The 27,588-nt window shown below is 32.3% G+C and overlaps 2 protein-coding genes and 1 long non-coding RNA gene across 3 annotated transcripts; 1 reads left to right on the top strand and 2 right to left on the bottom strand.

Moving 5' to 3' along the window:
• Nucleotides 1-317: 317 nt before the first annotated feature.
• Nucleotides 318-1,473, top strand: LOC144558851 (protein EXORDIUM-like 2). Its single transcript, XM_078307756.1, has one exon. It carries the CDS (start codon nt 371-373, stop codon nt 1,274-1,276), a length of 906 nt encoding a protein of 301 aa, XP_078163882.1. The 5' UTR covers nt 318-370; the 3' UTR covers nt 1,277-1,473.
• Nucleotides 1,474-17,917: 16,444 nt separating this feature from the next.
• On the bottom strand, nt 17,918-21,879 carry LOC144558300 (putative LL-diaminopimelate aminotransferase, chloroplastic). The gene is made up of 10 exons (XM_078307116.1): nt 21,750-21,879; nt 21,590-21,666; nt 21,124-21,191; nt 20,911-21,027; nt 20,773-20,835; nt 20,577-20,681; nt 20,383-20,433; nt 19,695-20,009; nt 18,955-19,161; nt 17,918-18,459 (listed from the first exon to the last, which is right to left on the bottom strand). The coding sequence occupies exons 1-10, from the start codon at nt 21,827-21,829 to the stop codon at nt 18,166-18,168; spliced, it is 1,377 nt and encodes a 458-aa protein (XP_078163242.1). The 5' UTR covers nt 21,830-21,879; the 3' UTR covers nt 17,918-18,165.
• Nucleotides 21,880-22,018: 139 nt separating this feature from the next.
• On the bottom strand, nt 22,019-22,929 carry LOC144558301 (uncharacterized). The gene is made up of 2 exons (XR_013512881.1): nt 22,790-22,929; nt 22,019-22,067 (listed from the first exon to the last, which is right to left on the bottom strand). It is a non-coding gene; the product is annotated as an uncharacterized LOC144558301 (long non-coding RNA).
• Nucleotides 22,930-27,588: the final 4,659 nt, after the last annotated feature.

Consider the following 27,588-nt stretch of genomic DNA (forward strand, 5'->3'; position numbering starts at 1 on the left):
GATACAGTCACCGCTAAGATGAGTATGCCTTATCAAATTTGATGGGAACATGTTCAGATCTCTCTGATCCTAATTTGTTTTTCTCCTGCTCATATCGAATCATAAATAAAATCAAAGATCAGTTCATCATTAAATCTGAATTATTTAAAGAACACATCCAAAAATATCAACACGATATTTATGCCGAAAACAGTGTGGCTGGCTTCCCCCCAAAAATCCACACCAGTGTGGGTGCACAGCACGGTTCCTCCTCTCATTAACCCTCCAGCCCCCCTATATAAACACACTCTCTAGTCTCTACTTCCAATCCCACATTCACACATCAACCCCTTCAAAATTTCCAAAACCCGAAAACCCTTCACCACTCAAAATGTTTCCTCTCCTCCTCCTTTCTCTACTCACACTCCTTCCCACCGCCACCCTCTCTACCACCCCCCGCTCTCTCTACCTCGTCAAACCTGAACCCATCTCTCTTCGTTACCATCACGGCCCTCTTCTCACCGGCAACCTCACCATAAACCTCCTCTGGTACGGTCTCGTCCCCCCTTTACATATCTCCATTGTTTCTGACTTCATTCGCTCCCTCTCCTCCCCTTCCCCTGCCCCTTCCGTCTCAACGTGGTGGCGCACCACCTCTCTGTACCAAAACAGTTCCACCAGGTTCACCCTTGGTAGTCAGGTCATGGATTCTGATCTCTCTCTTGGTCGGTCTCTCAACTCGGCTGACCTGACCAAACTTGCTTCTCGCCTATCCCCTCACCGCAACTCCATTGCTATTGTTCTCACTGGAGAGGATGTGTTAGTTGAAGGGTTCTGTATGAGCCGGTGTGGTCACCATGGCTCTGCGCCAGCCGGGCGCCATGGCAGGTCCCACTTTGCATACATTTGGGTAGGGAACTCGGTCGCACAGTGCCCTGGAGAGTGTGCCTGGCCGTTCCATCAGCCGATTTACGGGCCCCAAACACCTCCATTGGGTGCCCCAAATGGAGATGTTGGTGTGGATGGTATGATCATAAACCTCGCCACCTTACTCGCTGCGGCTGTGACAAATCCGTTCGGAGATGGATACTTTCAGGGACCAGCAAATGCACCCCTAGAGGCGGTCACAGCCTGTACCGGTATATTTGGTACCGGGTCATACCCGGGCTACCCAGGCCAGCTGTTAGTGGACCCCACCACTAGAGCTAGCTTCAACGCCAAAGGACTGGGTGGGAGGAAGTACCTTCTTCCTGCCATGTGGGACCCAAAGACTGCTCAGTGTACTACTCTGGTGTAAAAGGTGGTAGGGTTCAGTACTTAAGTAGCTTGGTGCTTTGTGTGAAGACTAACTTTTCCTTTTTCTTTTCTCTCTGTGTTTGCTGTCTGTTTATTTCTAATCTTTTGTGTACATTTTATGAAAGAAAGAGAAAGCCAAAAAAAAAAAAATGTCCGTCTTATGTTTAAACGAGGTTTAATGTAATTTAGTGTTGTGTCTCGTTTGTTGTGCATTTTTTTTTCGCTTATTCTTTGTGTTATGTTGTGTTTCTCTTAGGAGCAATTCATGGCTCAGGGTAGAGGCAGTACAATTGTCCAGCACAGTAAGCAAGGATGCCAAGTGGTGGTAGTTTATTTAGAATGGAATAAACTTGTAAACTATGGTTAGCCGATTGATGACCACTAAATTGCCTTTTCCAAAAAAGCAACTATTGTCTGACAGGAAGATGCCAAAATATCTAAAGAACATTTTTTTTTTTCTTTTCTGTCTCGTCGGCTTAAATTAAACATGAGTCATTTACACTTAAATGCCAAAGATGGCGATACTGAGATACAGGACAGCTGGATAGAGACCAGAAAAATAGACTTGAACTAAACAGAAGGATTTGACGACAGCGCACGAAGTGTTAATTTTTGGGAGGTATTGAGATTGCAGGCAGCACAAATCTTGAAAGAATCAGACGGTCATAATTTGTTGCTGACACACGCTGTCCGGCACATTTATCTCAATGTCCATTTGAAAACACACCAGTGGGGCCCAAAGAATACATTTATACTTTTTTTGAAGTTGCCTGTCAACTTATTACAAAAGTCTGTATTTTCAAAGTTTAAACAGTGGATCTAACATCGTTCAACATAATGATTATGTTAAAACATACTTGCAAATCAAATTTTTAATTTTTTTATTATTTATAAAGATGAATACAAAAATTCAATGATCTAAATATAGCGATTTTATTAAATACTTTATAAATAGTAAAAAAAATTTCAAAAAAATATAAATTTGATCTCTAAGCACATTTTAATATATTCATTATATTGAACGATTTAGATAAGACTATTTGAACTTTGAAAATTTTAAAAATTAACAGTGTAATTCAATGTTCCAAAACAAGATCTAATTGGATCCCTTCTCATTACAAAATGAAGAAATTGTATAGGAGTATAAGCTTTAGGTGCTATGAATAGCATAAGACTTAATGTATTATTGTTTCAAAAATATCGTATAAATTTTAAATTTTGATCTAAGTAGTTCAGTAAATTAATTATATGATGAACTTGTAAAATATCATTTTTTATTATTTTTGAATTTTTTTATTAACTTTTATGATTTTAAAAGATGATAAAAAATAGGTAAAAATAAAAAATTAGCAATATTTTAGATTATTTTTTTTATCATTTTTCATAATTCATAATAAAATAGTAAAAGAAGTTTCTCAATTGTTCTATTCCAGTTAAAATCGAACCATACGGTCATCAAAGAAAATAAACAACTAAACACGTTTATCAAATACAAATTAAAATAAATTTGGCTGTATTTAAACCGAATAATCCGAACACAAACGGATAAAGCTATATTAAGAACTTATACACTCAAAACACAAATGCTAACTTGCAACATTACGCGTGTTCGTGTCCAAAATCTCATGGGAATGGATAGGATTTGAACTAATTGAGATCACATGACCGGTTGGAATTAGGGGTGAGTAAATTGCTCATAATTTGTAACTCATTCGTAATTTGCTCGTTAAAAGTTTACTAACAGCTTGTTTACAATTTGCTCATTATCAACTCGCTCATTAACTTAATGAGCTGAGCATGAGTATACTTTAACTCGCTCATAACTCGTTCATTAAAAACTGAGTTACATGAAATTATGCCACATCCAATCCCTTGAAACTCAAATAAATGCTTGTTGCTTGTGAATGTGATTTGTCTATAATTCTGGTTTGTTTACACTTGCTTTCCGATTTTGCTAACATTTGTAAGCTAACAAATGACAATAAACAATATAGTTTAACAATACTCAAATATATTTATTTTGTGAATTACAGACTGAATAATTTTTGACTAATTTATTTATTTTGTTTAACAGTAAATTTCTATTATTGTTGAAGATGTTTTTTTATTATTGTTTTGATAATACAAATTTGTAGGTATGTGATAAGGAGATAGCTATGAGTATGTGACATGTAGGGCCGTGAGAACCGATAAGAATATAACTGTTTGATTTTGTTAAATTTATTTATAGATAATTTTTTGTTAAATTATGTACGAATTAATAAGGTTGGATTATGATAATTAGTTAAATTCTATAAATGAAAATTAATTTTGGAATGAGGAATCTTAAACAAAAAACTCAAAACAAAATTTAAATTGCCTGTAAGCTTGATTTCTTAACGAGCCGTCTAATGATCACAAGTCAACTCAAGCATGAGCACAGCTGTCAATTCAGTACTGTCTTCTCAACTCGAGCTGAACTCGCTCATTAAACTAATGAGCCGAGTATGAACATACCCCAACTTGGTCAAACTCGCTCATTAATCACCCCTAGTTGGAATGGAATTGGTTTTTTTTTTTTTAAACTTTGGTAGCAGCTACCAAATTACAATTATATTTGCTTAATACATCTTCCTACAAAAAGAAAAAAAAAACTCAATAGCTTAGACAACAGAGCCCATTACATCTTGATCTCGATTACGTCTCTGCTCGAATTCTAGCTGCAAGTACCGCTGGATGCACCTTCTTCTCTCTGAATATGGTATAATTCGTATGCTTCCAAATATTCCAGAGCACAGCCATAACCCCCATAACCCTTGTTATCCAAATCCTCTTCTCCTCTAACACCACCCGATATGCAGCCCATGAATTATCCCATGTATCAGCCAATGAATCATCATGAGAAATGAGGAGTCCCATACAACTGCAAACACTAGATCCATACCTGCACTGGAATAGAACACGAAACGCCGTTTCCAGGGAATAATCTTGACATACTGTACACTCCAATTGATAGTTCATTCCTCTTGTACTCATGGTATAATGGGTTAATAGTTTATGATGGATGCATAAAAAAACTAAAGAATTTAACCTTGGGAGGTGCATAGCTGCGTCAAATCTCCATGTATCTCCATCTAATCAATCCACCTGTTGCCATAACCTTGCATACCGAGTTAGAAGAATATACACCATCTCGGCTCCAACACCATATTAGTTGATCCACTTGATCAGTGAATTCTAGTATTTTATGGTCTGAAAATGGAAATACTCTAGGCCATCATGTGATAAAAATTATAAACTATTGGTAAAAAAACAAATCATGTTGGTTCAAAAGAAAATTTTCCAAAGTGAAAGCCCGTGTATTCTGTTTGATTTTTTTTTTTTGAGCTTGTCCTTGTGTTTGACTTCTCTCAATTGCAGCTCCCAGATTTTGTTGCAATTAAATTCTCTTATTTTTAATTACAATTTAATTTATAATATTTGTTGTTAAATAAAAATGAATTCAAAGTATTTGAGAAACAAAAATATTTTTCACTATAACAAAATTATAAAAAAAAAATACATATTTGTATTTTTAAAAACCAGCTATCACCAATTTGCCGTTTTAAGTTTCAATTGTTTTTTTCATGATTGGATAACAAGTTTACGAGCAAAAGCCTCGTTATGAACTAATAATTAAAAAATACCGTGATGATATTATTTAATCATTTTATTTAATTATATTAACAATTATTAACAAGTTTACGAGCAAAAGCCTCGTTATGAACTAATAATTAAGAAATATTGTGATCATATTATTTAATCATTTTATTTAATTATATTAACAATTATTAATTAGAACAACTGTATTGAATATTGATATCAAGAATTTAGAAAGAAAAATAATTATTTTTCTCAACAATTCTTACAATATAACCAAACATTCATTTTAACACATTTCTATAACTCTTTTCGTACATGCTCATGTGTTCGGGTTTCTGAAAGTTAATTCGTAATTTCTTGTACCTTAAATGTCTTTTTTTGAAAACTTGGTAGTAGCTACCAAGGTTCGTGAGGGGAAATCGAACTCTCGACCTTTGGGTATAACAACTCTATGACATTTTTCTAGCCAATTGTGCTACCTCCCCTTTCCTTGTACCTTAAATGTCATTCCCTAAAATTTGTGACAACTGAACACGCTTTTAAAGTAAAAAAAAAAAAACATCGTTCCAAAAAGAAGTTTTAACAAATGAATTCCGTGGTTGATTAATTAGAATTAAATCGGTATCTTCTAGCGTTTCTGGAATTACATAGTTACATTAGATGACCTGTTCAATTCTCATTGATGGAGCAGCCTAAGATACACCCGAATTATTTAAAGAATCCCAGCTCAGACGATTTAAATTTGTTCAGACATTGTTCCGATAATGTTATCAAAACAGGAGGGTACATATAGCATTATTAACAACAAAATTAACGAAAATAAAACCTTAAGATGATCAATCATAAATGTGCTATTGGAACGATCGTTCAACAAAAAAAATCAACGACAATCAAAACTAAAGAAGGATTAATGATAAATGAGCTTTTGGAACAACGTTCAACCAGAAATTTAAAACTTTAGTTGTACAAATAATTCAGAAATAATAATAAAAATTGCTGATAATTCAAAAAAAATTAAATCCATTTAATACGTCTATTCATTTATTCAAGAAAGTACTATAATACGTTGTGTTCGTCTCCGGGCTTCTCAAAGAAAAAAAGAAACTTATGTCAGTGTTATTGATGATCTATTCGGAAATTCAGTTACTATGGTCGTTAGGGGCGGACTCAGGATTTTCGTCAGGGGGGCAAAAAAATATCGAATCGGGTTTAAATAGCTTATCGAATTTAAATCCATTAACTAATTGGGTACCTGATAAAAAAATAATGTTTTGACTTATATTTTCTAATATCCTAGCTTATAATTTCTAATCCTATAACTTATAATTAATATTACCAATCATAATTCAAAAAAAATATGTTCGGACCTCTAAATTTTGAATTCTTGTACAAATTTATAAGTTCGGACCGACTCCCTCCTCCCCCCCCCCCCCCCCCCCCCTTCGGAATTATTTTCGCTTCCCTCTAAAATCTTGATTTGTAATTTGAGTTTTAGAATTAAAATTAGAATATTTTTTATTTTGAATGATAATTATGATTAGAAGTTAGAACATTGAAAATTATAAATTAGAGTATTATTTTTTATCTAATATTTAATTAGCTAATAAATTTGAATCCAATTAACTATTTAAATCTGATTCGCCTCACCAAAATCTTGAATCCGCCGTACTGATAGCTAAGTGCACAACGAGGTAAATAGTCATGCAGCGTTGGGATAGTATAACATTTTTTTCTCAATTACAAGTTGACTATTAATCATGACCGTTGGACGTCTGATCAGACGCACCGAATGAAATGTTAGCACTTGGAAACGTCTCATACGAGCCGGTCCCAAAATTGTTATATTGCATTAGATAGTACTGTAGTAAAAGAGTAATAAACCATACTAGTTCGCAAGCAACAAAAACAAAAGAAGTCGCATTTGTAGCGGTCATGTCACAAGCGCAATTTGCGTGCGTGTGCGGGGTTTGATCCTGACTTGCTCTGATCAGCTCATTTCATGACCATACGCTGGCATACGGTCATGCCTCGTTGGGAGAGTAATGATTAGAGCTGCATACATCAGGATCATGCAAGTTAACAGTGACTTGTACGGTCAATTTTATTGTGCCATGCTGTGAAATTATCAGTGTGTGGCAGGGTAAAGATAATGCTTTATTAATGGCTATAGTAGTATACATAAAGAATCCGTATCACTCCAGGTACCTTCGGTGCAAGCAAAAAATCCGGACTGCTTTTTTAGCTTGGCACAAATCTCAAATCAGACTCCTAATTCCTAAATAGTGATCGGATTGAGTTGAATATGGATGGAATTAATCTGAACTGTTCATTTTTTTAAAATTGTAGCTCAGGTACCTGTGGGACAGACTCATACATAAACGGAACCATCCACCAACAGTAGTCCATCTACGAATTCGTATCCGCATCAACTGAAAAGAATCTTCTGAGTTAATACAGACTGTCTGATTCGCTTTAAGATCAGTGCGAACTAGATCCACAGTTTCACATTAATTTTAAAGGCCCCGTGAATTATAGGTTGCGACAGGATTGATTTTGTTTAAAAACAAATGCCTGAAATACGTTTACTCAAAAGATGTTTTTTTGAGTAAATACAGACAATCCGCTCTTCCATCTACTGCGGACGGATATTTAGTCAGAATTTTTATCGTGAGCACGGCAACAAAAAATATTAATACTTTTTTATTAGAAGCAGAATATGTAAGTTGATGATAAAATTAGAATCGCAAGTATAACGGTAAGAATCAACTGAATCAAATTGAAAACTCAATTTCTTTTGCAAAATTATGTTTAAGAAAAAATTAATTAGAGCAACAAAATGTTAAATTATACTTTGAAACATAGCTCATATGATTCTTTACTTTAAAGCATATTTCATAAAACTCTTTCTCTAATTTCAACCTATTTTAAACATTTGAACTTCAAAACTTAATTTTATATTTTATATTATAGTTAGAGTCATTCATCTTAAAAAAAAATTGGTTCATTCCTTTGAAATAAAATAAAATGACAGATTTATTGTAGTTCCACTGTTCGACCCTTCTTTCCCTTTTCTTTTCATTCTATTTCCAAAGATATTTGTTGAAACTTGAAAGCCTTCGCATAACTTGCAGCTACTCGATCAATCGATTTCGCCAAGGATTGAGGCTCAGTCAGAAAAAGGAAAACCCCAAGTCTAAAGACAGAATTTTATTTTATCCAAGGCAATATATACGAGTTTAATGACATACTTCAAAATTCATAAATAGACAGTTACATATCTCTGTATGGTTGCGCCACTAACTCCGGATCACCCTAAATAAAGGGAAAAAGAAGAAGAAAGGACAATAGCTTACCACCTATGTGCATTAAAACCTTACAAAATGTGTCGGTTGGAGATAATATAAAAGTAATAATGAATGTTAATTCTAGATCAGACAGAGAACCATTCATTAACAAAGCAAGCGCCATCAGGTACTACAGTCTACAGATAATCCTTACCGGGTATAAATTTATAAATATTATCCATTAATAAAATACAGAGTAAATTCTTAAATTGTAAAATTTAATCATGTACTAATATATGCTAGGTAAATTTATATAAGTATATAAACTGTATATAAAGATTAAGAGTGAATTAATGAGCAAACTTTTAGCACGCCATATTCGAAACAAATCATCTGTGTACATAACAATGATAGGCCAATAAAAAATTAACATCAAAATTGTTTCTGCAATCATGTTAGAAAAATTATAGACATGTTATTTTTATATATTGATTGTCTATTAATTTTGATGTTATATAAAATATATGTATATTTTTTTTATCAGATATCTTTAACTATAACCTGTAAATTACATATTATTTGATGGACGATTAATCATTCATCAAAATTTTACAAATGTGATATGTATAAACTATAAAGTATAAACTACATCTTACATTCTTACTCGTCGAATATTAAATTAATAAATTAATTTTTATACTTGTTTAAAAGTTAGCGAACAAATTTGTTGTTAAGTAGTCCGCATCCTAATATTTATTATTTTTTTTATTAAAAAGGCTGCAAGCCCATTTTCAATTTTTGTTCATATGAAACGGTCAAACGGGATTCCAAATTGTAATATTTCATCAGAAAATTTCCAAGAAGCGAAGAATTCACGAGAAAAACATGTTGTATCACATCATTGCACGGGTTGGCTCAGCGTCAGATCCCCGACTCACCAATCACCACCTAAGCCCTGACTCATGGCAGTGCTACGGTTGCTAGAGTAATAAAGAAGCCTGAACCAGTACATCTTTGCTATCCCATAACGAAAGGGAACCAGATCTTCTGCTCCCGGGATGCAGAAATTTCTGCTCTTCGAGTCACTGCGGGGTGGGTCCAGTTACTGTTAAAAGGTTTATGATTAAAGTGATTTTGAGTTTAGGATTATATGAGGACCCACTCTGCAGTGACTCTGGAGACAGAAATTTTCTGTCCCCAGGGGGACAGACGATTCGATTCCGAACGGAAGTTGAGAAAATGCCAAATTTGCTGTCACATTTCTCGGACGATTATTTTTTATTTTAATTTAATTGTACAATTGTTTTGGGGAGACGTAATGACGGATAGTGAATTCACAAAAAAAAAAATACTTAGCCACTGCGGTCATGTTTAGTCGCTACAATCGTACAATTTATTTTTCTTTTGTTTGTACATTTTGACATTTTTTTTTACTTAGAAAGGCGAGTAATAGCCCCACCGATCCACAATGTTAAATGTTAGAATGACATCTAGAGAGGGTAGTGTTGTCCCTAACAGCAAACAGGGTTTTTGTTCACACCCATATTGATAGAATTTTCACCACGGCTGAGGCAAATCTCAAGATTTGTTAGGTTCGCTTGTGCTTGGTTACCAGGCTGTAAATGAGCCGAGTTTGAGCGAGTTACCTCCAACTCGAACTCGGCTCGTTTAATAAACGAGCGAGCCAACTCGAGTTGAGATGGTAATAACGAGTTGTAGAGCCAACTCGAACTCGGCTCGTTATCAACTCGAGTTGGCTCACAACTCGTTTAACCAGTGATAGTATTATAACACAAGTTCAAACTCAGCTCGTTATCAACTCGAGTTGGCTCACAACTCGTTTATAACTCGTTTAACCAGTGATAGTATTACAACACAAGTTCAAACATATTTTGCACGAATCTCAAAGCACAAATAACAGTTTAGAGATTCGGGTTTGATTATTTTGAAATTTATTGTGACCAATAATTTGCAACTCGAGTTAGGGCCAACTCGAACTCGGCTCATTTATTAAACGAGTTGGCCAACTCGAGTTGTAAATGAGCTGAGCTATAAATGAGCCGAGTTAAACGAGCTGTAAATGAGCGAGTTATGAGTTCGAGCTTTTTTGCCCAGCCCTAGTTACCACTATTGATTTGCCTGGTTAGTTTGGATATTGAATTCAAATTTCTAGCTCTACCACGGATATTGACAAAAAAATGAAAAAAATGACAACACCTAATTGTCAATTGAAACTTCATCGTACAACTATTGTCAATTGAAAAAAATGAATTGTGATAGGTTTCACTCCTACCCATTTTAATATTAGATATTTTGAATCGGTGGGACTATTATCGTCCTTTCTATGAGTAAAAAAAATAATCAGATACTCTTTTTGTTTTTTGTTATTTTCTATGCAAAAAAAAAAAAACTCTTAAGTACGTTATAACTGACGAACTGTGGAGAAATTGAAAACGAATCCCTGTGACGGTAGATCTTACAAACGAAGTGTGCAACAAGTGATTTAAATTACTCATTTGAAACTTCATCGTACAACTATTGTTTACATCTGATTTGATTGCTTAAGTATGCAGTAAAAAAATTACTTCACTTTTTACACCACAATCCAACATGACTACAGTATAAACAAAAGTTTAGCTTTGTACAAAACAGAAAACGCACCTTGTGAGAGATGGAAAGTGTAAATTCACTTGCTAAGTTATGGTTTAGTATATCATATAGAAAAACAAAAGTATTTGGTGCTAAACCGAACCGATTTTTTTTTGGATTAAATAGTTCGATTTTTCAGTTTAAATAGATCGGTTCTGGTTTTAATTTTTGAATTACTTCAGTTTTTATATATTTGATTTGATTTATATTTTAATATTATTACGTATGTAATATCAACAAGTTATATTTGGGCTTGAATATTTTAGATACCTCAATTTTTATTAATTGAATATTTTATAATGCTGAATATTTGGTCAAACTAGATTACATTTAAATGCCTCAATTTTTCCTTTCACGTAATTGTTATGTAATCTAGTTTTAATTAGTCAATGGAAATGCTGACCAAAGGCTTTTCAGTTTAAAAAATATTCAGAGATATCAGACATTTGAAGTGATTTATGTGTTTATATATGTGAAGTATTTAAATGTCAAATATCTCATGTCTTTCATATCTTATTATGTCTCATATATTTTATTTTTATTTTTAAAGTCTAAATAATCAATTCAAACTGCTCAACATGATATTCATATTCAATGTACTTGGGAACCAAATTTTATAATTATTGAAAATATTTTACAACTTTTTTTAAATAGGTACAAAATTATTATTTCTGGACCATTCAAAAAATCGTAAATTTGAACTGATCTAAAAAGATAATTAAAATGTTTCATAAAAATATAAAATTAGTTCTTCATGTACATTTTGAAATTTACATTATATTGAACAGTTTTGATCTAAAATTAAAAAATATTTGATATGACGAGAGGATATGAGGCATTTGAACCAATGTGTTTTTTTTTTTTTGGGTAGAATTTTGGATTTATGTATTTATATATGTGAATGGCTCAAATGTCTAATATCTTTCATATCTTATTATGCCTCATATTTTTTATTTTTGTTTTTAAAATCTAAATAATCAATTCAAACCACTCACCATGATATTCATATTAAACGTGCTTGGAAACCAAATTTTATAAATAGTTTACTATTTTTTTTAGATAGATACAAAATTATTATTTTTGGACCATTCAAAAATCGTAAACTTGCACTAATCTAAAAAGATAATTAAAATATTTCATAAAATATAAAATTAGTTCTTCATATACATTTTGAAATTTACACTATGTCTGATCTAAAATTAAAATATATTTATTATGACGAGAGAATATGAGACATTTGAACCAATATCCTTTTTTTTAGAATTTCAGATTTATCCATAACCATAACCATAGTAGTTGTCTGATTGTCTCCCATTTCACGCACGGGTTGGTTTGGTATATAATATCAAACTGCAACTCAAGACAAATGAAAAAGTGGCTTTAACTGGTAGCTTGTGTTTTCGAGATAAGCACCGACGCTTGGATATTTTGTTTATTAATTCCTGTGCAGAAAAATACACTGCCAAAACAAAAAGTGCTTCCGTCTTTACCATCTTTCAAAGCTAGTGTTGTCCTGATATCAAAATTTATATTCCCCATTCTTATTCCATTTATTAGTTCTCTTTATTTATTTTTAAATTTGTATTTCCAATTCTTATTCCGTTCTTGTTAATAGGATGTCTACATTAATGAAAATAAATATTGTAAACAAGCAACCAATACAACTATTTCGGAGCAATCAGACGAGAGATTTTTTTAGAAACTATAAATAATTTTTTTTTACCAAAACAACTTGATTGTTTTGATTTTTATAAAACTCATAAGAATCGAGATATTATTTCGGTCCAAAGAGTTTCTCGTACCGAATTAGCATTTTGGTCCGAGGTGTTTTCACAGGTTGTATACCAACAGCTACATTATTTTTTTTTTCAAAATCTACAAAAGCAACTCGGATCAAAATGACAATTCGGTCCGAAAAAAAGAACTTTGCATCGAAATAGCATTTCGACTCTAATGATTTTTTGTAAAAATAAAAAAAATCAAGTTGGTTTAGTAAATTCCTTTTTCTTATTTATGGTTTCTGAATTCATCTGATGAATATACATTCACTGCGAAACTCTTTCTATGGGAACAAATTCCAAAATCGAACAAACTCGCTAGTAATTTTTTTTTTTTTTTTTTTGAAAAGCATTGTAAAAGTTACCAGCGTAGGAACTCACTAGTCACTAGTAATTAAACACCAATATTCAAGTGGCTCACATTGTAGCAAGATAAAAGAAAAAAATAATCTTTGTTTTAGCTTGAAATATGTAATTGATTAATCAATGGACGTTCCGCATATATCATATTGGTATGGTTCAATGTATATGCTAATGTTTGTCACCTATCCACCTAGATTGATTGATGCAACAAGCGAGTAGCGTGAGACAATATCTGATTAGAATGAAAGAATCAGAAAGAAGATAGATCCAAATTATTCAATAAATTCCAAAGAAAGAAAGTCAATTAGAAAAGATTTCACAGAACCTAACTAGCACTTAATGCCTGTTGGCTGTTCAGGAATAGTGCGTTGTACTACTATTGGGATAATTTTTTTTTTTTTTGATAAAACTGATAGTGGCTATTGAGATTTGGGACCGACATTTTTATTAATAATCAACTTTAAATATATTTTATCACAAATAATTAAGTTTTTAATTTTTTTTAAAAATACCCAAACCGCTCTATAATACAGCGGTTTGGGATTTTTATTCCAAGCGGATCGGAATTTTTTTCAAAAAAATAAAAATAAAATAATAATTCTCAAAAAACGGTTTAAGTTTTTTTTTAACCAATTAGAATAATTGAAATGTTTTAGATATATATTATTTTATTTTATGGTTCTTTTTCACCGAAAATCCTCGAAGTTTAATTGCCGATAACACTCAATTAATTTTTATTACAAAGAAGTCAAATTACATATATTATATTTTATTTTGTGGTTATTTTTTATCGAAGACAGTGGAAATTTAATCACCGATAGCCCTAAATTAATTTTTATTACAAAGAAGTCCAAGTACATATATTTTATTTTATTTTGTGGTAGTTAAGCGTAATTTAGCGTAGTTAAGTGTAATTTAGTATAATTAGCGTAATTTAACGTAATTAGCGTAATTAGTGTAATTTAACGTAATTAGTGTAATTTAGCGTAATTAGCGTATTTTAGCGTAATTCAGTGTATTTTAGTATATTTAGCATAATTTAGTATAATTAGCGTAATTTAGCGCAGTTAAGCGCAATTAGCGTAATTAACGTAATTTAGCGTAGGTAGCGTATTTTAGCATAATTATTGTAATTTAGTGTAGTTGTCATATTTTAGTGTAATTCAACATATTTTACCGTAGTTACGTTAAATGCCGCTAATTATACTAAAATACGCTAAATTACACTAAAATACGCTAACTACGGTAAATTACGCAAATCACGCTAAATCGAGTTAATTACGCTAAATTACGCTAATTATGCTAAATTACACTTAATTGTTCTAAATTACTCTAATTATACTAAATTGCGCTAAATATACTAAAATACGTTGAATTACGCTAAAATACACTAACTACGCTAAATTACACTAATTACGTTAAATTACGCTAATTATACTAAATTACGCTTAACTACGCTAAATTACGCTTAACTACCACAAAATACAATAAAATATATATAATTAGACTTCTTTGTAATAAAAAATAATTTAGGGCTATCGACGATTAAATTTTCAGGGTCTTCGATGAAAAACAACCACAAAATAAAATAAAACATATGTAATTGGAATTCTTTGTAATAAAAATTTATTTAGGGCTATCGGCGAATAAACTTTCAGGGTCTTCTGTGAAAAATAATTATAAAATAAAATATTATATATCTAAAACATTCCAATTATTCTAATTGGTTAAAAAAAATTCCAAACCGCTGTATTATATAGCGATTTGAGAATTATTATGGTTATTTTATTTTTGAAAAAAATCCCGATCTGCTCGGAATAAAAATCCCAAACCATTATATAATATATCAGTTTGGGTATTTTTTTAAAAAAAATTCAAAAAATTGATTATTTGTGAAAAAATATATTTAAAGTTGGTTATTAATAAAAATGTCGGTTATTGGGATAATTTAATATGGCTATTTACAACGTGATTTTCAAGCGGGACGTTGCTAAAAAAGCTCAACAGTTACCGAGTTGTGTCCCGTGAAATAGACTTGAAATAATGAGGTGTCATTGGATGTATATTGATAACAAAATTGCCAAATTATTATCCAAAAAGATAGAAATTGATCGGCTGAATCGTTGACTCAACTTAATGGAATTGGGATTTGTCAAAGGCTTTGCACAAATTTTATCTAAAACTAAATCCAAACCGTTTGATGGGTGTTGAAATTCGCGCAAATAATTTACATCTTAATAAACAATTAATCGATATAAATAAATATTTTATTTTTCATAAAATTTATAGAAAATAAAGACCGATTTTTTTATTTATATCCAAAAAATAAATTAAATTACAAAAAATAACCACTGTTGTGTTGAAATTTGAAAATTACCCAATCCGGTTATCCAGTAACCGGATTTTTATTTTTTTTCCGGTTACCCAATTCCCGGATTAGTGAAATGGGTCCGGTTATTGGTTAACCGGAAATGTGAAATGGGTCCGGTTATTGGTTAACCGGAAATGATGGAAATGTTTGATATGTATATGTCCGGTTAATGGTGCACCGGTTTTGTGTTTTTTTTTTTTTTTTTTTTTAAACATAATTTTTTTTTTGTATTAAAATATTAGAAATGTTGAATATATTTCTTTGAAAATAGATGGAATAGAATATAATTTGATTTATTAGAAAGACTGCAACAAATAACCCGGATCAATATTTTTCAGATCGGATTTTTCGCGGCTGTAAAAAAATTAATATATTTCTTTATGTGTTATTGGAAAAAAATAAAAATGCTTAGATTCCGAGTTATTGATCCCGGTTCAAAAGTCACTTCTAGGTAATCTAGAAAATATTATGATCTTTCTAGTACATTTAATTTATTAAAAGTTGTATCTATTTTGAGAATTATTTTTGAATAACAATCATTAAATAAATTAAAGTTTTTATTTTTTTTTCAAAATAGATACAACTTTTAATAAATTAAATCTATTAGAAAAATCATAATATTTTCTAGATTACCTAGAAGTGACTTTTGAACCGGGATCAATAACTCGGAATCTAAGCATTTTTATTTTTTTCCAATAACACATAAAGAAATATATTAATTTTTCTTACAGCCGCGAAAAATCCGATCTGAAAAATATTGATCCGGGTTATTTGTTGCAGTCTTTCTAATAAATCAAATTATATTCTATTCCATCTATTTTCAAAGAAATATATTCAACATTTCTAATATTTTAATACAAAAAAAAAATTTATGTTTAAAAAAAAAAAAAAACACAAAACCGGTGCACCATTAACCGGACATATACATATCAAACATTTCCATCCTTTCCGGTTAACCAATAACCGGACCCATTTCACTAATCCGGGAATTGGGTAACCGGAAAAAAAATAAAAATCCGGTTACTAGATAACCGGATTGGGTAATTTTCAAATTTCAACACAACAGTGGTTATTTTTTGTAATTTAATTTATTTTTTGGATATAAATAAAAAAATCGGAAATAAAGATCTAGAGCATGGATTTCGGGATCTAGAATTTGGTAAATTATAATCTTTACAATTACTCGAAATATAGATCACTCGCGAATTATTTAAAGCATCCCAGCTCAGACGATTTAAATTTGTTCAGACATTGTTGCGATAATGTTATCAAAACAGTACCTTTACCTTCAGTACATATAACATTATTAGCAACAAAATCAACGAAAATCAAACCTAAAGAATGATTAATCATAAATGCGCTATTGGAACAATCGCTCAACAAAAAAAATTAACGACAACTAAAGGCTCAACCAGCAATTTAAATTTTAGCTGTACAAATAATTCAGAAATAATCATAAAAATTGCTAATAATTTGCAAATAATTCGGAAAAAATTAGAAAAAAAAAATCCATTTAATACGTCTATTCATTTATTCAAGAACATTACTAATGTACGATGTGTTCGTCTCCGGGATTCTCCCAAAAAAAAAACGCTATATCAGTTCTACTGACGAGCTATTCGAAAATTTTGTTATTATGATTGAAGGTAACAGTGTTGATATCCAGGGCGGGTCCAGATAGGTTCTGGGGGGGGGGGGGGGGGGGGGGGGGGGGGGGGGGGCGGGGCGTGTTTGTGTGTGTGCGTGCTCCCTTTGGATTTTGAATTCTTATCAAAATTTAATATGTCCGTACTGACTTTACTCTGAAATCATGATTTGTAATTTGGATTAAATTTAGAATTAAAATCATAATATATTTTTTAATTTTGATTGATAATTGTAATTAGAAGTTAGATTTTTTTTTTTTTTATCTAGTATTCAATTAACTAATGAGTTTGAATTTAATTAACTACTTAAATTCGCTAATTTTTTCCTATCTAAGCTGCACAATGAGCTAAATAAGGTAAATAGTCATAGAGCGCTGGGAAATTATATAGTTTTTTCTCTATTATAATTGGCTATTAATCATACCGTTGGAGGTCTGATCAGAGTCAGATGCACCGAATGAAATGTTAGTACTTGGAAACGTCTCATACGAGCCAATCCCAAAAATGTTATATTGCATCAGATAGGACTCTAGTAAAAGAGTAATAAACCATGCTAGTACGCATAAACAAAAACAAAAGAAGTCGCATTCGTAGCGGTCATGTCACAAGCGCAATTTGCGTGCGTGTGCGGGGTTTGATCCTGACTTGCTCTGATCAGCTCATTTCATGACCATACGGCCATGCCTCGTTGGGAGTGTAATGATTAGAGCTGCATACATCAGGATCTAATTCAAACCTACAAGTTAACAGTGGCTATTTATTTGTATTCTTGATCTCTATACAGAGTTAATATATTCAGCGCAAAATTGAGATGATATCTTGAGCTAATATCTCTAGTGTTATGATGCAAAAGAATATGCATGCAACTTGAAGAAGCCTTTTTTTACTCTGCTTCAAGTTGTAGTTGACAGTCGACTTTTGTGGCTTGCATAGCAATTAGAAACAATTACTTGATCTCAAATAAGCGAACACATTCGTCATAAATAGAGAGTTATTCCTAGGAATAAGTGCTCAAATCCTAATTTACCTAAAGTCACTAATAAATGCAAAACAGAATCTCTTATTTAATCCTCCTAAGTAATTTATCTCAAGCAATCACCCTCACTATGCTATGCTGGCTCCTCAAAAAATTTATTTAATTCACCCAATCAACTGCTAAGAGCTCTCTTAGGTGGCCATCACTTGTAAAGCTGGCTCATCCTTCTAGAAGCTTCTAGAACATTCTCCCTGTGACCAAAAGCACTAACCCTAACGAATCCTTCACCGCCCGGTCCAAACCCACTACCTGGTGTGGTGACCACATTAGCCTTCTCCAAGATCTCTGCGAACACGTCCCATGAGCTCCGGCCAGGGAAATGAACCCACACGTAAGGTGCATTTTTACCACCATAAACATTGAATCCAAGCTTGGTGAACGTATCCATGATTATTTGGGTGTTTTCCTTGTAGAAATTGATTGTACTTTGCATTGCCTGGAAAATTTCAAATGTCAGGTTAAATTACAAAAGCACATGAAAGAAGAAGAGACTTCAGCAAAATTTACATCCAGTATATTACTGTGCTCATTACTTGAAAAGTTGTTGATATTTATTTTGCAATTTTCATAAATTCAATTCACAATTGCAAAAGTAAATTATTCTGACGTATATTGACAATTTTTTCCCTTACTATGAGCTGATAGTAAAATGAAGTTGTGATTTTGATGCTTTAGAATTATTTGGCACACAACAGATGCTTGATTACAATAGCAAATATGACAAATACTTGGGTATTTCCAGAAAACCAAGTGATGGCTCCTAAACCCTCAAAAAACATCATGTGTAGTGTTTAAAACATAGAACCATACATGCCTACCACCTAAAACCCATAAAACCCTATAAACACACTGTGTACCCTGCAAGATAGAAATAACCAAAATCTACATGCTGGGGTTTAAATGAAAATATACAGTAAATCTAAATGCTAACCTTTAATCCCTCAGAAGAGAGACAAGCAAGGCCGCCTGCTTGAGCAATGTTGGATGCACCATTGAAGCAAGTACATACAATGCGGTTGAAATCCTTGGCCACTGGGAACCCATCAGAGAAAAGAAGTTCCTTTGGCACCACTGTCCAGCCAAGACGCACGCCAGTAAAACCGGCATATTTTGAGAAAGACGATGTTTCTATTGCAACCTGAGTAAAAGTAATACAATCTTGTGAACTAACAATTAACAAATTGCTTAATTAAAAAGGTGGCTGATGTAATAATTTAAAGAACAAAGAGTGAGGCTGTGGTAGCATAGCACATAATGGTTCGTACTATGGATCAATATCTCCATTTTCGAAGTACAAACAATTGATCTGCAGCATTCAACGTGATATCAATATAAATATGTACTTGTAGATTAAATTTTACATATTCTAGAACATTTTTTTACTATTTTTTTAGATAGGTAAAAAAATCACTTGATCAAAATATTCAAAACCCAGAAGTAGGGATTTTCTACCTATCTTAAAAAATAGTAAATATATTCTAAAAAATGTAAAATTTGATCTACTGGTACATTTTCATATGGAATGAAGCTGAAAAGTTCAGATTGACTATTTGGACTTTGAAAACGAAAATAGTGATCCGTAGTATGGACCAATCTGCGCTATGCATAGTACCATAGCCTCACAGCAAACAAAAAAAGTGCAAAGCATCAAAAGGAATAATCAAATCTCACCTCCCTTGCTCCATCAATTTCATATATGGATTTCGGGCTATCATCAGAGATATACATTGCATAGGCTGAGTCATAAACTATAATTGATCCTTTTTTTTTGGCATATTGCACAAGCTGTGTAAGCTGTTCTCTTGATGCAGCCGACCCTGTTGGATTGTTAGGTGAGCAGAAGAATATCACATCAGCATTTGAGATCGACGACAAATCAGGGAAGAAGCCGTTTTGTGGGTCACATCGCATGTATTCAATGTTTGTGTATCTTTGGTTATCATACAGGCCCGTTTGGCCCATGATAACACTTGAATCCACATAAGCCTGAAAATGAGTATAATATAAAAAGCATGCAGGTGAAAAAAAATGTTGTTGTCATGCTACCAATAGCCTGAATTGTGTGTGAAGCCTCAATTGCAAACAAAATGTAAATATGCAAGATAAAAATGGAGTAAAAAATAAAGATCAGCTTAACCATAATAAAGATCAACTCATCTAGCTGTATTAAAAGTAATGATTAAGTTACCAAAAGGGTATAACACAAAGAAGGGAGATAAAATCCATTAATTTCTATTCTGTACGTCTTATTCTAAATCATATTTCATTATTCATCTTAAGCTTCAGCCAAATGAACCCACATATCAGGTAAACAAACAATGAAGTATTAACATGTTTTAAGAATTAAGAGAAATCTTACAGGATATGATGGATCTTGCACTGCTATCTTCACACCAGACCCAAAAAGAACCTTCAAAAAAGAAAACCAAGAATAAGTAAATAAATAATATATCTTAGCTTGGCTTGGTTTGGTTTGGCTTGACTTTTCTTTACTTTTTTTCTAGTGAAAGAAAATTAGCATTGAAGACAAGTAAGAGAATAACGTGCAGTAACCTGAAGTCTAGATATGTCACATTTTGCACCATCAGAGACAAATATATCAGAATCATCGATTCCAAGGCCCTTATAATAGGTTGAGGCAATTGCCGATCTCAATTTCTATACAAACAACAAATCAACAATCACTCAAAGATTTACTCCCAATCTATTTTGCAAACCAATTTATGATAAAAAAAAGAAGTATATATACCTTTTCACCTTGTTCGGCACCATAACCACTGTAACCCTCTACTGTTGACAATTCACATGCTCTCTGCATACAACACAATAAGTATATATACAAAAACATGCAACATGAATAAAGTTTCTAGTTACAAACAATTATGACCTGAGCCATAGCATTTGTTATAACATCAGGAATAGGCTCAGTGGTGTCACCAATCCCGAGGCTAATCACTTGGGCATCAGGATATTTCAAAAGATGCGCAGTTCTTCTTCTTGCAATCTAATTCCACACAAGAAGAAAACAAATTAGGGAGAAGGAAATTTAAAAAAATACATGTAAATGAGCAAGAGAACACAGGGCTTCACAAATGCAAACCTCAGGAAATAAGTAGCCAGCCTGGAGCTTACCCATATTTGCATTTCGAGATACTTTCGTCATGTAAGCTTCAAAATAAGATGAATAGATGTATTGTACCAAGTAAATCAAACTATTCATACAGTCATGGGATTAAACAAGTGTTGATCAAGGGAACTAAATGCTAATTTAAACCAAAAATTACAATTACGATATCTGATTTTATTAACTTTGCTTTCACTTGTCAGACCATTGCATACAAGTGAGTTGGCATGTTTACACTTGATGCAAACCATTTTGAATATGGCGATACAGAAAGATCACTTTATTTTTTTACAATTGTCATATTAGTTACTACCAGAATGAAGCAAATGCATGTCTGTATGAAAATAAAATCCTTTACCTTACTCTGATTTGAGAAAAAAAAATAACAACAAAATGCCCTCATATTCTACAAAATATTCAAAATAAATAAATAAATAAGTGCCTGTTTGTTCAGCTGAAGGGCTGCTGACACATTTGCAAATTCCAACGCTTCGCCTTGAATGATCAGACCTCAGCTTACTACAGTGAATGAAAAATTATATAAAACACTGACCTGAGATTCATTTCGAAAAGGAAGAAATTAAAAGAATTAAACATAATACCGTGTGGTGACGCTAGCAGGGGCCAAGAATGTTGAAGAGTTCGAAGAGATGGAAATGGAGGCATTCATCGTTGGCAACATTTTTTTAGTCTGACATGGTCAGAAAATAATTTTCAATAAAAAAAATATTACCCCCAACTATTAAAAAGGATAACAAAGCACAGAATTTACAGGCAGAAATTTTATTTGACCTAATCTACCCCCAACTTATATATTCCTAAATCTTTTTTTAAATGAAAGGTACAAAATATGCAAAATCAGATTACCTACTTGAATATCAACTCTCTCTAGCTCCTTTAATCTTTTGTTCAACCTCTAGCTGAAAGAAAATATTTCAAAAAATTGGTTTAGGACTCCAGTTCAAAACAAGAAAAAACTACAATCACTAAAAATATGCGGAACAGTAGGAGGAATGGGGTTTTTGAGAGAATACTTCAGTTATGAAAGAATCACTAAAACCCCCAGGTAAAATGAAAATGTCACTAAAAACCGCATGATTATGGTAAAATATGCGGACAAGTTTTTGAGAGAATCACTAAAAACCCCATTAGTCATGAAAGAAGAAAATGAAAAAGTACATCATATAAAACATTGCAGCATACATCAGATAGGCCGTTAATATGAACAACAATGAAAATGTCACCAGTACGATTTGTACCAACTATTTATACCAGTAAGCACTAGTACAATGATAAATTTGCATCATATGCAACCATATGTATCAACACTGAGAATGACAAACTGATAGCATCTTTTCAATTCAAATAACCTCAGGTAACAAAAATTTTGACTTTATATCCTCACCCTTCTAATTTGCTTCCTGCATTCCAACTCAAAGTGACCAAAGCATCATAACGGCCAAGATAATTAGAATTAAAGACCCATACTTCTTAGAAATTGCTACCATTTCAAAATGTTCAAGTTAACAGTTCTTACAATTTCAAGTTTTCTGAGAATGAATTCTACCAGCATCTTGTAGGGAAAAGAGAGACGAGAAGAGAAGAGAAGAGAACAAATTGACGGAAATTGAGTGTAACCAACCTGGTAGAAGAAGCGGTCGAAGAGGAAACGAGCAAGGAAGGCGTGCCTCTAGATTAGTAGAGGGACGGCGCGATGGAGAAGTGGGGCGGCGCCATGGAGTCTGAGCGAGGCTAAGTGAGTTTCAGAAGTGAGAAGAGGTGGCGCAGAGAAATGGTTGAGGCGGCGCAGAGATCGTCGGATGATGGATTGCTTCAACGGGCTCAAAACCGAATTCGTATCCCCTCAGGTGACCTGACTGAGTAGAATTGAATCGGACGGTCTGAAAATGGATTGGAACGCATCTCAAAGCACAAATAATCCTGCCCCCTCTGTCATCCCGAATCCCGGTCACCTCTCTGTCATTCCGAATCCCGACCGGCTGAGAGTAAATCTGAACCGTCTGTTTCAATTGTGTTGAGTCTGGTACCTGGGAGGATACGGATCCCTCAAAACCGGTCTTTCAACTGGGTTGCTCATATGAAAGAGATCGATCGTTTATTTGGTTATTATCATGTTCAGTCCGTGACCGGTCCAATTTTTTTCTTTCAATTAAATCTGAACTGGATATTAATGGATATTAAGCTCATTTACATTACAGTCTATTCAGACTTTGGTCCTACTTTTTTCAGCCCGGTTGTCTATGAACAAACCGGTCCAATTAGCAGTAATGTATCTATATATGTGAAGGATTCAAATGTTCTGTGTTTTTTTATATTTTATTATGTTTTATATTTTTGTTTTTATTTTTAAAGTCTAAATAATGAATTCATATTATTTAACATGATATTTATTTTAAATGTGCTTTGGAATCAAATTTTGTAATTTTTGAAAATATTTTACTATTTTTTTTAGATAGATACAAAATTATTATTTTTGGACCATTTAAAAAACGTAAATTTGCACTGATCTAAAAAGATAATAAAAATGTTTCATAAAATATAAAATTAGTTCTCCATATACATGTTGAACAGTTCTGATTTAAAATTAAAAAATATTTAATATGACGAGAGGACACGAGGCATTTGAACCAATATCTTTTTTTTTTTTTTTTTTTTTCAGAATTTCGGATTTATCCATAACCATAACAGTTGTCTCCCATTTCACGCACGGGTTGGTTTGATATATAATATCAAATTGCAACTCAAGACAAGATGAAAAAGTGGCTTTAAATGTTTTCGAGATGCGCACCAAGCCACCAACGCTTGGATTTTTGTTTATTAATTCCTGTGCGGAAAAATACACTGCCAAAACGAAAAGTGCTTCTGTCTTTATCTTCTTTCAAAGCTAGTGTTGTCCTGGTGTCAAAATTTATATTCCCAATTCTTATTCCATTTATTAGTTCTTTTTATTTATTTTAAAATTTATATTTCCAATTATTATTCCATTCTTGTTAATAGGATGTCTACGTTAATGAAAACAATATTGTAAACAAGCAACCAACACAACCATTTCAGAGCAATCAGACGAATATACATACATTCACTGTGAAACTCTTTCTATGGGAACAAATTCCAAAATCAAACAAACTAGCTAGTATTTTTTTTTTTTTTTGGAAAAAACATGATAGAAGTTAGAAATTTATAATTGTGGGTGCTAAAATTAAAATATATTGTTGTAGAAATTAAATCTAAGTTCTTCACATTCACAACGTAAGATCTAACTACTAGAATACAAAAAGACGTGATAATTTATAAAGAGAGACTAGGGTATATAAAAATTTAAAACAAAAAAATCAATTAAGTTTCAATATATATAACAAAAAAATAATTAAATCATAGAATGACTTAGCACCCATACGAATAAGTGTAGATCCGTTCCTGATAGAAGCTATCAGCTAGCGCAGGAACTCGCTAGTAATTAAACACCAATATTCAAGTTGCTAACATTGTAACAAGATAAAAGAAAAAAGAAAAAAATCTCTGTTTTAGCTTAAAATATGTACTAGATTTAAAATCAATGACCTTCCGCATATATCATCATGGATTGGATGCTTCACACCTATAACCTAATAATTATTACTTATTGGTATGGTTCAATGTATATGCTAATGTTTGTCACCTATCAACTTAGATTGATTGATGAGCGAGTAGCGTGAGACAATATCTGATTAGAAAGAAAGAACCAGAAAGAAGATAGATCCAAATTATTCAATAAATTCCAAAGAAAGAAAGTCAATTAGAAAAGATTTTACAGAACCTAACTAGCAATTGATGGCTTCGTAAAGACGCTATTAGAGATTTTGATCTTATATGTGCGATCCTCGCCTGTTGACTGTTCAGAAATAGTGCGCTGTACTACTATTGGAATATATAATTTAATATGGCTATTTACAACGTGATTTTCAAGCGGTGCGTTGCTAAAAAAGCTCAACAGTTACTGAATTGTGTCCCATGAAATAGGCTTCAAATAATGAGGTGTCATTGGATGTATTGATAACAAAAATGCCAGATCATTATCCAAAAAGATAGAAATTGATCGGCTGAATCGTTGACTCAACTTAATGGAATTGGGATTTGTCAAAGAATTTCGCACAAGTTTTACTCAGAACTAAGTTCAAACCGTTCGAAATTTGCACAAACAATTGATTGATATAAATAAATATTTTATTTTTCATAAAAGTTTATAGAAAATAAAGGAATTTTTTTGATAAACCATAATTAAGAAATAGATTATTCGGGAACCAGCATGATAACCTTTTTTTTTTCAAAAACAACAAAGAGCGAAATGGGAATTCGGTCTGAAAATTAAGCATTCCACCAGACCTAAATGGCCTTTCGGTCTCACAAAATTTTCACCTTTTACCGTGACTGCGCCACAGAAGATCAGCGAAGTGGGTGAGATTTGCTTTTTTAACTAGAGCGAAATGCTTTCTCGGTCTGGGATTTTGATTTGATTTAATTTTCAGAGCAGAGGCCCCTCTTCTCTGGCTTCCTTCTCACCTTCTCTTCTCTTCTCTTCCTTCTCTCAAAACCGAACTTCCATCTTCTAAATTTTTTTTTTGAGCTCTCAAATTTGATGTGATTTATATTCTAATCACATAAGTTTATATAATTTTGAAAGGAGAACAAGAAAACCTTCAGATTTACAAGTTTTGTTAGGTATGTGTTTAATTCTTTTATTTTTGATAAATAATCCGAAATTATGAATAAATGGTTTATGTAGTATAAATGGTAGTAGATGATATATATATATTTTAGTAAATATAAATGGTTTATGTAGAATGTGCATCTAATTGCATTTTTTAAATATAAACCGTGCATCTAATTGCTTTTTTTAAATATAAACCATGCATCTAATTGTTGAATCATATATCATGTATATAAATATAAACCATGTATATATACATTTTTACTAATTGCATTTTTTAAATATAAACCATGCATCTAATTTTTGAATGTGCTTGAACCATTTATTCTTTTTGTAGTATAAATAGTTTATGTGTATTTTTTTTTAGTAGTATAAATAATTTATGTTGTAATTGTAGTATAAAAAATAGTTTATGTAGTAATTTATTTGCATGTAGTATTTAAAAAATGGTTTATGTGTAATTTTTTTTAGTAGTATAAGTAGTTTATGTAGTAATTGTAGTATAAATAAATAGTTTATGTAGTAATTTATTTGCATGTAGTATAAATAAATGATTTATGTAGTAATTGTAGTATAAATAAATGGTTGAATGATTTATTTATTTGCATGTAGTTTTTTTTAGTGTACATGCATGTAGTAATTGTTGAATGATTTATGTAGTAATTTATTTGCATTCAGTATAAATAAATAATTTATGTAGTAATTGTTGCATGCAGTGTAATTTGAATTTTTGTAGTGTAATTGTATAATAATGTAAAGTAATAGAATGAATGTTAATATTAATATTTTTTTGTATGTATTTATTTATATTGTAGTGAAAAATGCAAGGTGAAGGGCAAGGTGAAGAATCTTTATTGCAGTTGAAAGATGCACAACATAAAATATTTGCGGCGAACATGAGGGTATATGTTTAATATCGGTTTGGAAGCAATACTGTAACAATTGTGCTCGTGTGGGTTTGTTGCAATTGTCCAATTTCCTGTCTCAGTAGTTTTTGCGTATAACCTCCATGGACAACCCTCTACTTTACATATAACTATATAGCTAGTACGATTGGTATGGGTTTGTTGTAATTCTAAGTTATGATTTAGGGCAAATTCACCCAACTGGGATTTAAGATCGGCTTTGGATTCAAACATCTGTCCAACTGAAAATTGACCGTCAATTCTAGGTGGATAACCAAAAAATGCTTCATCCTTGTACGGCATCGGCACATCGTCATTAAATGCCGGAAAAGGATGCTGTAATCCTCGATTAATAAAGGGAATAGACATTACCCACTCCTTCATTACATCTTGTATTCTAATTTGATCCTCCATTTCAGTCATATCATCTTCCCCGACAACTGAGTCATCAAGGTCAGAGTTTGTGTCTGAGCTAGTATTATTATTCAGCTCGTCAAAACGAGTTACCATATCATCCATTATCGGTATTTCGGGAGGGTCATCAGAATATATGGGTGAATCAGACACCCTTGTGTCTCTGCTACTTCCAGGTACACTACCCGGATATGGGTCATAATTGGTTTGACTAATAACTGGTACTGACTCAACCACTAATTCAAGAAGTTTAAAATTCAGTACCGGAGTGGCAAGTCCAAGCACCATGTGCCATATCCTTTCGTGGTCTATGTTAAATAACTGATATTTTTCTACTGTGTCAGGTGGTGCCGTGTTCAAACGAGCCCTGATTGTCAGATCGAACTGGCTAGGGAGCAAACGAATGCCAACATA

This window comes from Carex rostrata, chromosome 8 (genome assembly GCF_964058835.1).
Source record: "Carex rostrata chromosome 8, lpCarRost1.2, whole genome shotgun sequence".
NCBI lineage: Eukaryota > Viridiplantae > Streptophyta > Magnoliopsida > Poales > Cyperaceae > Carex > Carex rostrata.

Excerpts from the sequence above, each read along its gene's own strand:
- LOC144558851 (XM_078307756.1), top strand. The coding sequence starts at position 371 with ATGTTTCCTCTCCTCCTCCTTTCTCTACTCACACTCCTTCCCACCGCC.
- LOC144558300 (XM_078307116.1), bottom strand. The coding sequence starts at position 21,829 with ATGTTGCCAACGATGAATGCCTCCATTTCCATCTCTTCGAACTCTTCA. Across the intron at positions 21,192-21,589 it reads CCCTTCAGCTGAACAAACAG|CTTACATGACGAAAGTATCT; the intron begins GCACTTATTTAT and ends CTTATTTTGAAG. Across the intron at positions 18,460-18,954 it reads TCTCTTCTGAGGGATTAAAG|GCAATGCAAAGTACAATCAA; the intron begins GTTAGCATTTAG and ends GAAATTTTCCAG.